General features: G+C 42.0%; 1 protein-coding gene across 1 annotated transcript in view; it reads left to right on the forward strand.

Moving 5' to 3' along the window:
* Nucleotides 1-13154, forward strand: part of TRPM6 (transient receptor potential cation channel subfamily M member 6) — a 314173-nt gene that overhangs the window by 212847 nt on the left and 88172 nt on the right. Inside the window, exons 33-34 of the mRNA XM_069763300.1 lie at nucleotides 4969-5034; nucleotides 6572-6858. Coding sequence (XP_069619401.1) covers nucleotides 4969-5034; nucleotides 6572-6858 — 353 coding nt within the window. The remainder of the gene's footprint in view (nucleotides 1-4968; nucleotides 5035-6571; nucleotides 6859-13154) is intronic.

The raw sequence follows: 13154 nt of genomic DNA on the forward strand, positions 1-13154 counted from the left end.
ATAACAATGAAGGGTGCTAAATACACCTGAGAAATATACTAAAGGGCTGCTTGTGGAGAGTGACATACCAGCTCTGGCTTGTCAAGGTAAGGAGGCTTATTCACCATGTCTGCAAATTGAGATATTGAGTTGACTTTTATCCGAAGTCATATTACAAGACTCATTAAAGGGTTGATTGTGACTTGTAGGATCGCTACTAACATCAGGTGGCGCTATAAAGTTCAAGTCCTCTTTTTCTCTGAAGAGGCAATTTGCATATTAAAGGGCCGCTGAGCGCCTACCTGTCGAGGACTAGACCCTTTATGGATGGCATTTAAGGAACTCTGTACTGAATGACGATCTGTGGTATAGTCCATGAAAGTGCGGTGAATCTTCCACCTTGAATCCATGCTGTGCTGGACAAACAGTGTCGGCAGTGTCCCGGCTGCTCACCCTTACTTAGACACCAGCTTGAAAAGGAAAAAAACTGCCACCCTGTGCACCTGTGATGTCACTAGCTACGGGCTCTCTTCAAGGCAAAAAGGAAGAGTGCTAATTATCTGACGCCTTTTTGTGAGGTTGTCTTCCTTCTAGATGAATAAACTTGGCACTCAGAATGAGAGGAAAAAGGCTTCTAAATTTATTGATGCATCCAGACAAATGAAACTGCTAAACGTTTTCGGTCCACACCGGACCTTCGTCAGAGCGTTTCTTTGACAATGACTGGAAATAGAAGCAAACAGGAGGCACAGAGGAGCGTCCGGGAGGGAAGAAGCTGCGGAGGGTATACTGAATGCTGTAGGAGCGGGACCCACAAATGACGAGAAAGGCGCCAAGGCTAGGAGCAAAGCCTAGAAGGAGAAGCAGCGCTACGGGTCCGGAGCATGAGGAGCACTGTGCCCAGCTCTCTGCTGCTGGGCACAGTGCTCCTCATGCTCCGGACCCGTAGCGCTGCTTCTCCTTCTAGGCTTTGCTCCTAGCCTTGGCGCCTTTCTCGTCATTTGTGGGTCCCGCTCCTACAGCATTCAGTATACCCTCCGCAGCTTCTTCCCTCCCGGACGCTCCTCTGTGCCTCCTGTTTGCTTCTATTTCCAGTCATTGTCAAAGAAACGCTCTGACGAAGGTCCGGTGTGGACCGAAAACGTTTAGCAGTTTCATTTGTCTGGATGCATCAATAAATTTAGAAGCCTTTTTCCTCTCATTCTGAGTGCCAAGTTTATTCATCTATATTCTACGGGGTGGACACCCTACTTGAGCACCACCATTTCTCATACCTATCGAGTGCCGTGTTTTCTTACATTATCTGGGTTGTCTTCCTTCATCAGGGATTACATTCCATAGTGAATGGCATTTCTTATATAACTACCACAGCACATTGGTCCAGTATCAGACTGGGGTGGCGAGGGCCCACTAACCTTGACCCTGAGGGCCCACTGTTCAGCTGCATGCAAATATAGCATTATCCAAACTTACCTCTGCTTCTATATATTAACCCATTTCTGACATCGGGAGTAATGGTACGCCAATGTCTGACTCCCCCTGTTTGGTGCGGGCTCCGCCACTGAGCCTGCACCTTTCCGGGCACATGACAGCTGATCTATGCAGCTGATATGTTCCCGCAACAGCCACGGGTGGAATCGTGATCCACCCGCGGCTGTTAACTTAATTTCTGACCGCAGCATTTAACTTGCGCTTACCAGAAGCGCGTCATAAATCCCGCCCATCGGTGACCCCGTCACATGATCACAGCTCTGAAGCAGACCTCTATGGTTGTCATTGCCAGATTCCCATGAGCACCACCCCATGGAATGGCGCTCATAGCAAGTGAGCATTTTTGCTACATACAAGCGATCTGATCATCGCCTGTGTGTAGCAGAGGCGATCGAAGTACTGCAGCTTCTAACCTACCATGGAGACTATTGAAGCGTGCCAAAGTAAAACAAAAATATTTTTAAAAATATTTAAAAAATATATAAAAGTTCAAATCACCCCCCTTTCGCCCTATTCAAAATAAAACAATAAAAAAATCAAATATACACATATTTGGTATTGCAATCATAATTGCCTGATCTATCAACATAAAAAAGAATTAACCCGTTAGCTAAACGCCGTAATGAGAAAAAAATTCAAAACGTCAGAATTATGGTTTTTTTTGGCCGCCGCTACATTGCAATTACTGGCGATCAAAAGATTGTATCTACACCAAAATGGTATCAATAAAAATGTCAGCTCGACTCGCAAAAAATAAGCCCCCAGCTAGTCCCAGATCTTGAAAAATGGAGACTCTACAACAGGGGTCCCCAACTCCAGTCCTCAAGGCCCACCAACAGGTCATGTTTTCAGGATTTCCTTAGTATTGCCCAGGTGATAATTGCATTACCTCTGCAAAACAAAGGAAAACCTGAAAACATGATCTGTTGGTGGGCCTTGAGGACTGGAGTTGGGGAACACTGCTCTACAAGTCTCAGAAAGTGGTGCCATTTTTTTTTTTACCAAACTTTGGATTTTTTTTCACCACTTAAATATAAAAAAAAGAACTTAGACTGTTTAGTGTCTGTGAACTCATAAGCGGGCTACCTCTGCACAGGGGCCCAGCGGGTGATTCACCTGCTCACCTGTGGGCTCGTCTGAGCCTGCATTGGTTCAAATGTTAATTGGTTATTTTCTAAAAAGCGAACAGTTCTGTTTAACTGTTAGAACTGCCGGTTTTAATCTATTTAGTATGAATATGCATTTTCTTTTCGCATGGACACTTTATGCAATATATCACTCCTTTGGTATGGCACGTTATATCTGTTTTCATCTTGAATGTTCCTACTTGGGTTTCAAATGCATGCAATGGGTTGTGATTATCCAATGCTTTGCACATTGCACAGTTTTTACTGGGGAAAAAAACGTTATTCTACCCTTGGTTTTTACTGTACATGTATTTCTGATTAGTGATGAGCGAGTGTACTCATTGCTCGGGTTTTGACGAGCACGCTTGGGTGACCTTTGAGTATTTGCTATTGCTCGGAGATATAGTTTTCATCGCCTCAGATGCATGATTTACGTACTGGGGGACTCGCTGTTCAGTTTCATGGAAATATTAAATTTCCCCTCAATCACAAATTTACTTGTGTTTTACATAATAATAAACTGGATAGTTTATTAAATAATTGATGAAATACTGCCATTGTCTGTACATAGCGAATCAAGAGTGGAGACCTCTACTGGTCATGTATAGGGGTTGAGAGGCCAACTCCTGCACATTGTCCCACTCAGGAATCCACCTGTTCTATGGATTAGTCTGAGCCTGATCAGAGCTATCGTACTGTATAATCTTGGACTTAGTATGCCCAAATTTTGGTTTCGCATCAGGTGTGATCACAATTTGTCAGGCAGGCAAGATATCATCTGTGCGACAACCTGGCTAATCAAAAGCTGTGCCAGGGACATTGGAAGATAAGAGATTTGTGAGCCTCCCATTTAGCCGCAAAGTACCACTGACTTGAATTTTGAGCAATTTTTGTTTCATGTGTTTTTGGGAGGTCCAAAAGACTCTGTGTGCACATCCAATGTGAGACTGCCATGTCTACAGTCTGTGCAGCTGCAAAGGGATCCTCCAAAAAAACATACATTTCTGTTTCAAAAATTGAGTGTTCTGGATGAAAATAATGCTTCTCATGACTCAATTATTTGTGGACAGAATCCATTAGAAAAATGGTCCTCTTTTGTACAGTAAGTGACCACCACTAGCTTTATTCATACTTTGATAGCAACTTTGCAACGAGAACGACAACGATCCGTGACGTTGCAGCGTCCTGGATAGCGAGCTTGTTGTGTTTGAAATGCAGCAGCGATCTGGATCCCGCTGTGCCATCGCTGGTCGGAGCTAGAAGTCCAGAACTTTATTTGGTCGTCAGTTCGGCGTGTATCATTATGTTTGACATCAAAAGCAACGACGCCAGCAACGTTTTACATGGAGCTAACAACCAGCGAGAACGATAAGTGAGTCGCTGTTACGTCACTGGATCACTCCTGCATCGTTCTGGAGTTGCTGTGTTTGACGTCTCTACAGCGACCTAAACAGCGACGCTGCAGCGATCGGCTCGTTGTCTATATCGCTGCAGCGTCGCTGAATATGACGGTACCTTAAGTCAATCACACGTCTGTGAAATCAACCTGATCAATTATGAAGCAACACCAATTGTGAATCAATTTCTCCTGCTTTTGTGCAAAAGGAACAGACAACAGGTAGAAATGCAATTAGCAACACACCCGTATAAAGAAGTGGTGCTGAAGGGGGTGACCACAGACCATTTCTCTGTTCTCATCCTTTTTTTTTATTGTTTTGGTCACTTTTGCATTTTGTCATTGCTCTCACCCCTAGAAGTACAGTAGTGTGAGGTGGTGTCTAAAACCCACAGAAGTTGCTCAGGTAGTGCAGCTCATTCCGGGTGGCTCATCAGTGTGAGCTGTGGCAAAAAGGGTTGCTGTGTCTGTCAGCACAGTGTCCAGAGCATGGAGCAGATAACAGGAGACAGGCCAGTACACCAGGAGACATGGAGGAGGCCATGGTAGTGCAACAACCCAGCAGCAGTACCACTACCTCCTTCTTTGTGCAAGGAGGAACAGGAGGAGCAGTGCCAGAGCCCTGCAAAATGACCTCCAGCAGGCCACTAACATCCATCAGCCTGTAATTTGATTTTCCACTTTGATTTAGAGTATAATTCTAAATTTCTGATTTTTAGAAATTCACTCCTAAAAGGCCTAACAAAGGGATAATACGTCACTAATGAATGATTATTCCACTTCTGTGTGATACGATATATATATTCGGTATAAATATGAACATGACAATAACATTCATGTACACAAGAAAGTTCCGTATAAAAAAGATTACCGGTATATACTGGATATAATTCAAAATGTAAACAGTGAAAAATATTTTTTCTTTCTTGGATATAAAATGTCCGCTTCCAGCAGTTTTATTTCTTCTTGTTTCAGCGGTGGAAAGAAATAACTTAATGAGGCTTGCACAGACTATACCTTTTACCCCAGTGCATCTCTTTGGTGAGCTCTAATTTTTTACATTTTTTACAACTATTACATTGTTTAGGATTTATACTGAATGATTTATGGATGTAATTTTTCTTTACCCAGTGTATACTTATTTGACCACTGATCTTTTGTATCATAAGGTTTTCTAATGTGTCTGTTAAAAAAAAAAATCAATAAATAACAAAAATAATAATTGGAGATTAGCAATTCAACAAATCCAAAATTCTGTCTTTGTTATTATGCTGTATTATAGGAGTCTTCATTTTTAATGTCTTTTCATTTTTTATTTGAAGAATACAAAAACTAAATGCGAGCACTTAAAACTTGCAGATTTCTAAACTATGCTGTATGTCCATTTTCATTTCTTAAAGGGAATCAGCAGGATTTCACCCCAAAATATTTTTATGCGCATGCAGCTCTTTCAAAGACCAGCAATTCTATTACATGGCCACTCCGTTCCTCCATTACTGAGAAATCAGCGTTTAAATTGATATGCAAATGAGGCTGAAGAGCTATTGTACATTTGAAGCCTCCATCACTCCAGCTCTATTCTTCGTCCAGCTCTGCCTCTTTCTACTTGACTGACAGTCTCTATGGTATGTGACTTCAGGGAAAGGAGTTCAGTTAAACTGGAGGAGACCTCATCGGGTGGTGAATAGAGCTGGCGTGATGAAGACTTAAAGAAGTTGTCCACTACTAGGACAACACCTTCTTGATCAAAATGTTCGACCACCATAAAATAATAAATAATAAATCCTATACTCTCTTTCCGTGTCGGCGCAATTCTCGCGGTGTCGGCAATCGCAGTCCCAGGGCTTGCGTTCGGTTGTTGCGATACATGACGCTGGTACCCAAACTGTGCTGATGTCACTGTCCGCCCCTACGGATAAATGGAGCATGAAGAGGAAGTCCGGGCTTCAGCTGATTTCAGCCTTCCTCTTCCTGCTGATTTTGACAGTAGGCGGGGACAATGACGGCAGCTCTGACTGGGTGCTGGCGGCACGTGTCAAAACAGAGTGCCGACACCGTGGGAATGGTGCCTTCACAGGAGGTGAGTATAAGCTTTATTATTTTATGGGGGCCAAGAGATTTGTATGAGAAGTTGTCCAAGTAGTGGCCAACTTCTTTCAGATCTTTCAAAACTTCTTGCATATCAATTTCAACGCTGTTCTTACAGTAATGGAGAAAATGGACTGGCGATATAAAAGTATTGCTGAACTTGTCTTTGAAAAAGCTACATACACATATAAATCGTTTGGGGTGGGAAATCCTCTTGATAGATTTCCTTTAAGAAATATGAGGAGGGGTATACTCTGTGTGGAAAATCAGAAGAAAGAGAGCAATGTTATGTCTTATGAAAACTAATATGAAATATTTGGCCTTTTAAGAGTATTGCATTTTAGAATTCTGACATCATTCAAGTTACTATTAAAATGTATATAAAGGTCACCAGATTTTAATTGACCACAATGTTGGGCTTCCTACTTTGTCCATGCAATGAGTACTTTAACAAGCATTACAGTAACATCTAGCATTTTGGTTTTTACAGCTGGTGAGGAGGTTACGGTGTATAGGCTCGAAGAGAGTTCACCAACCACTCTGGATAAAAGCATGTCCTCCTGGTCTCAAAGAGGAATGGCAGCAATGCTTCAAGTCCTCTCCCCTGAAAAAATGGATGGAGGTCTGCGCAGAGCTCTTAAAGTGGTCTGCACATGGTCAGAACATGATGTCCTAGATCCTGGAGAAATCTTCATTGTCAAATCATTTCTTCCTGAAGTGGTGCAAACATGGCAGAAGGTTTTCCGTGGGGACACTGTATTACAGCTTTGTCTAAGGGTAATGTCATAGTAATATATGGATACATTAGCAAAGAAAGCATGCTTGGCTATTCCTCTGACTTCCCATTTACTCTTTCTACCTTTTAAACTGCTCTTGAGAAATGAGAGCTGCTTTGTGGTTGCCATGGAAAACAAGGCCAGCTTAGATAAAGAAGATTCACAATTCGCTCTTTGTAGAAACACTAAATCACCTCGTAGACTAACTTAGTGAAAAGATGTCTACACAAAGGGTCTGATTCACAAAGACTGGCATTGTTAAAATTGGGCAAAATGAAGGGGCATGGTGGACTAATATGTGTCTAATTCATTTGGTGACACGCGCCATTTAATGAATTACGCGCAACTTATCACTAGCGTGTCCTTCTGTTCTCACCAGAAATGTTACTCTAGTCAGAGACTAGAGTACATTTCTGGACTATAGTTTGTCAATAAAGTGGTGTGGCATTTGAAGAATTTGTTGGACTAGCATTGTCATGCCTTATCTTACCCATGTTCCACCTATTTTGGTGGATATGCTATGTGACTTTTAGCATTTTTACTAGTGATGAGCAAGTGTACTCGTTGCTCAGGTTGTCCTGAGCACGCTTGGGTGACCTCCGAGTATTTGTTAGTGTTCGGAGATTAAGTTTTCATCACCGCAGCTGAATGATTTACAGCTAATAGCCAGGCTGAGTACATGTGGGGGTTGCCTGGTTGCTAGGGAATCCCCACATGTAATCAAGCTGGCTAATATCTGTAAATCATGCTGCTGAGGTGATGAAAACTTAATCTCTGAGCAGTCATAAATACTTGGAGACCACCCAAGGTACGAGTACACTTGCTCATCACTAATTTTTACGCCAGCCCAAACATTTGCGCAACTTTGAGTTGTTTTACAATAACAATCAGGCTGAATTGGGGCCTAAATGTTACAAGTAACTGAAGTAATGTATGTAAAATCTGTGAACCAAGCTGCTCAGGGTAGCCACTGCTGGATGCCACTGCTTGATGCTGCAGCAAGTCACTAAACTTCTGTCTGGAGCTCCACTTTTAAGGGTAAAAATCTTTCTTCTGGTACTCTATAAATACTCTAAGTTTCTACGATGGGCTTTTGGTGAGTTTTTGACGCTGCAGAATTTCTGCACCTATTATTTAAATTGGGTTACTTGCTGTTTTTTATTGCGTTTTTTTATTGCGCTGCTACATCTAAAAACGCTGATTGTGTTACAACTGTTGCACCCAGTAAACTAAATGATACGTAGTGGAATGAGGATCTCTTTTCCTACATCACGCTACTCTCCGATGAGGTAGCAAAAAAATAAATGATGACCGTTTCACTTTAATGACCAAATTCAGGTATTCCATTTAGTTCTGTTGCCACTAGTTTATAAAATACAGTCCATAGCCATGCAGTCTACCTTTCTAACCATTTGTGAAAAGAATGGCTTCTTTCTTAGTTCTTCTTTTTGAAATTCCTTCCCTTCTAAATATTCCACAACCAGTTGTGAGTGATATGACTGAAAAGTGGAAGTGTCTGGAAATCAAAGTAACTCAACTACAAAGTGGCAGACCAATTAAAGTCGCAAAGTGGGGTCACCAAATGCTGAGGCATATGGTGCATAAAGGTCACCAAGGCTCAGCTGACTAATTGTAGATTCTAAACCTCCTCTGGCTGTAGCATCTGCACGTGTGTACCGGGAGCTTTATAGCATGGTTTTCTGTGACCAAGCAGCTGCATACACGCCTTACATCACATAGCACAATGTCAAGTGTGGTATGGAGTAATGTAAAGTGTAAAGTTCACTGCCTTTGGAGCAGCGGAGCCGTTCTATCGAATGACAAATCACGCTTCTTCATCTGGCAGTCTTATAGATTGAGTTTTTACAATGCCAGAAGAATGTAACCTGCCTGACTGAAGTAAAGTGGCTTGTGAAAAATTCACACCTCCTTGGCTTTTTGTTTTTGTATTTTGCTACCTCACAACCTGAAATGTCACTGTTTTTTTTTGGAAGGTTTGTATTAGTTCATGTAAAGAACTTGCCTACAACTGTGAAGATTTTGATTTTCGTTTTCTTGTGAAACAAACCAAAAATAGGATAAAATAACTGAAAACTTCAGTGTGCATAACTATTCACTCCCCCTAAAGTCAGTACTTTGTAGAACCTCCTTTTGCAGCAATTACAGCTGCAAGTCTCTTTTGAATAAGTCTCTCTGAGTTTTCCACATCTTGCCACTGAGATTTTTGTCCTGCTCTAGCTCCTTCAAGTTAGATGGTTTCATCTGGTGAATAGTAATCTTTAAGTCTGACCACTGATTCTCAATTGAGTTAAGGTCTCTGCCACTCCAAATAATTTACACGTTTCACTTTAATCCACTTAAGTGTTGTTTTAGCAGTATGCTTTGGGTCATTGCCTTGTTGGAAGGTGAACCTCCGTCCCAGTCTCAAATCACTGACAGACTGAAACAGGTTTTGCTCACGAATAGCCCTGTATTTTGCACCATCCATCTTCCCCTTGACCCAGTCCATTTTCCCTGTCCCTGCTACTGAAAAACATACCCACAGCATGATGCTGCCACCACTATGTTTCACTTTGGGGATGGTGTACTTGGCAAATCACTGACAGACTGAAACAGGTTTTGCTCACGAATAGCCCTGTATTTTGCACCATCCATCTTCCCCTTGACCCAGTCCATTTTCCCTGTCCCTGCTACTGAAAAACATACCCACAGCATGATGCTGCCACCACTATGTTTCACTTTGGGGATGGTGTACTTGGCAAATCACTGACAGACTGAAACAGGTTTTGCTCACGAATAGCCCTGTATTTTGCACTATCCATCTTCCTCTTGACTCAGACCATTTTCCCTGTCCCTGCTACTGAAAAACATCCCCACAGCATGATGCTGCCACCGCTATGCTTCACTGTGGGGGATGGTGTACTTGGGGTGATGAGCTGTGTTGGCTTGGCTCAGGACATAGCTTTTACATTGTTGGTGAAAAAGTTACATTTTGGTCTCATCTGACCGCAGCAACTTCCTCCATAGATTAGGGAAGTCTCTCACATGTCTTTGGCAAACACAAAATGAGCCTTACAATTTCGTTGTGTAAGTAAATGCTTTTTTCTGCTCCCTCTTCTATAAAGGCAGCCTCAATGGAGTATATGGCTTATTGTGGTCGTATCAACGGATAATCCAGTCTCTGCTTGGGAACTCTGCAGCTGCTTCAGAGTTACCTTTGGTCTCTTTGCTGTCTGTCTGATAAATGCCCTCCTTGCTCAGGCTGAGTGTTTTGGTAGGTGGCCCTCTCTTGGCAGGTTTGTTGTGGTACCATTTTCCCTCCATTTAATCATAATGCATTTGATGCTCTGAGAGATCCTCAGATGTTAGGATATTTTTTTTATAACCAAACCCTAACTTGTACTTCTCAACAACTTGTCCCTGACTTGTCTGGAGATCTATTTTATCTTCATGGTGGTGTTCAGTTAGTAATACCTATTGCTTAATGGTGCTGCAGCCTCTGTGACCTTTCAGAAAAGGTGTGTATGTACTGACAGATGATGTGACCCTTCGGTGCACCAGAAATTTTTAGGGGCTTCAAAGCAAAAGGGGTGAATATATATTCACATGCCAATATTAAGTTACTAGCTGAAGAGCCCGGCGTTGCCTGGGCATAGTAAATATCTGTGGTTAGTTATAGCACCTCACTTCTCTTATTTTCACATCACACCTCTCATTTTCCCAATCACATCTTTCATTTTCCCCCTCACATCTCTCATTTTCTCCCCCACACCTCTCATTTTCTCCCTCACTCCTCTCATTCCCCCCTAACACTTGTCATTTTGACCTCACATCTGTCATTTTCCGATCACTCCACTATTTTCCCTCGCTCCTCTCATTTTGCACTCACACCTTTTCAATTTCACCTCACACCCCTCATTTTCACCTCAGTATATTCATGTTTGCATCTCCCTTATATATAGTATACACCTGTATGTCATCTCCTGTATATAGTATATACCTGTATGTCATCTCCCCTGTATATAGTATATACCTGCTGTGTGTCATCTCCCCTGTATATAGTATATACCTGTATGTCATCTTCTATATATAGTATATACCTGTATGTCATCTCCTTCTATATATAGCATATACCTGTATGTCATCTCCTCCTGTATATAGTATATATCTGTGTCATCTCCTCCTGTATATAGTATATACCTGTATGTCATCTTCTATATATAGCATATACCTGTATGTCATCTCCTCCTGTATATAGTACATACTTGTAGGTCATCTGCTCCTGTATATAGTATATACCTGTGTGTCATCTCCTGTATATAGTTTATACCTGTATGTCATCTCCTCCTGTATATAGTATGTACCTGTATGTCATCTCCTCCTCTATATAGTATATACCTGTGTGTCATCTCTCCTGTATATAGTATATATCTGTGTGTCATCTCCTCCTGTATATAGTATATACCTGTGTGTCATCTCCTCCTGTATTAGACCTCGTTCACACGTTATTTGCTCAGTATTCTTACCTCAGCATTTGTAAGCTAAATTGGCAGCCTGATAAATCCCCAGCCAACAGGAAGCCCTCCCCTTGGCAGTATATATTAGCTCACACATACACATAATAGACAGGTCATGTGACTGACAGCTGCCGTATTTCCTATATGGTACATTTGTTGCTCTTGTAGTTTGTCTGCTTATTAATCAGATTTTTATTTTTGAAGGATAATACCAGACTTGTGTGTGTTTTAGGGCGAGTTTCATGTGTCAAGTTGTGTGTGTTGAGTTTCGTGTGGCGACATGCATGTAGCGACTTTTGTGAGATGAGTTTTGTGTGGCAACATGCGTGTAGCAACTTTTTGTGTGTCGAGTTGCATGTGACAGGTTAGTGTAGCAAGTTGTGTGCAGCAAGTTTTGTACATGGCGAGTTTTGCGCATGGCGAGTTTTATGTGTGGTGCCTTTTGAGTATGTGCAAGTTTTGTGTGAGGCAACTTTTGCATGTGTTGCAACTTTTGTGCATGTGGCAATTTTTCCGCATGTGCAAGTTTTGCGTGTGGCGAGTTTTCCATGAGGTGAGTTTTGCACTTGTGGCGAGTTTTGCGTGAGCCTAGTTTTTGCATGTGGTGAGTTTTGCGCGTGGCGAGTTTTGAGTGGTGACTTTTGTGTTTCGACTTTTATGTGGCGAGGTTCGTGTATGTGTGGTGAAATGTATGCTGAGGGTGGTATATGTGTTCAAGCACGTGGTAGTGTGTGGCCCATTTTGTGTGTTCATATCCCCGTGTGTGGTGAGTATCCCATGTCGGGGCCCCACCTTAGCAACTGTACAGTATATACTCTTTGGCGCCATCGCTCTTGTTCACATCTGGCAGCTGTCAATTTGCCTCCAACACTTTTCCTTTCACTTTTCCCCATTATGTAGATAGGGGCAAAATTATTTGGTGAATTGGAAAGTGCGGGGTAAAAATCTCACCTGACAACATAGCCTATGACGCTCTCGAGGTCCAGACGTGTGACTGTGCAAAATTTTGTGGCTGTAGCTGCGACGCCTCCGACACTTTTCCTTTCACTCTTTCCCCATTATGTAGATAGGGGCAAAATTGTTTGGTGAATTGGAAAGCACGGGGTTAAAATTTCACCTCACAACATAGCCTATGACGCTCTCGGGGTCCAGACGTTTGACTGTGCAAAATTTTGTGGCTGTAGCTGCGACGGTGCAGATGCCAATCCCGGACATACATACACACATACACACATACACACACACATTCAGCTTTATATATTAGATTTGATCCCATATTTTTAATTTATGCCTATATTTTTCTCACTTCAGCAACTTAGACTATTTTTAGTGCTGATGCATCACACACAAATTACAAACCTTATAACCGGTGTTTAAATATTTAACAAAATGGGTAAAAAGCCAAGGGAGTAAATACTTTTGCAAGCTACTGTATATCCACTTTAAAATTTGGTGGAGGAAGCAAAATGCTACGAGGTTGTTTTTTTCAGGGGTTAACTTTGACCCCTTATTTCTAGTCAGGGGAAATTCTAATGCTTTAGCATGTCAAGACATTTTGGACATTTGTACGCTTTGAACTTTGTGGGAACAGTTTGGGATGGTTCATATATGTTTCCTGGCTGTGCTCTAGTGTCAAAGCAAAGGCAAGATTGGTTGAGTTTGTTGTGAAAGAACTTGACTGATTGGCAAACAGCCAGGACACCTAGCCCCCTGAACACCAATGGGATGAACTAGAACAGTTTTCCCCAACTCCGGTCCTTAAGAGCCACCAACAGGTCAT

This window comes from Ranitomeya imitator, chromosome 1 (assembly GCF_032444005.1).
Source record: "Ranitomeya imitator isolate aRanImi1 chromosome 1, aRanImi1.pri, whole genome shotgun sequence".
NCBI lineage: Eukaryota > Metazoa > Chordata > Amphibia > Anura > Dendrobatidae > Ranitomeya > Ranitomeya imitator.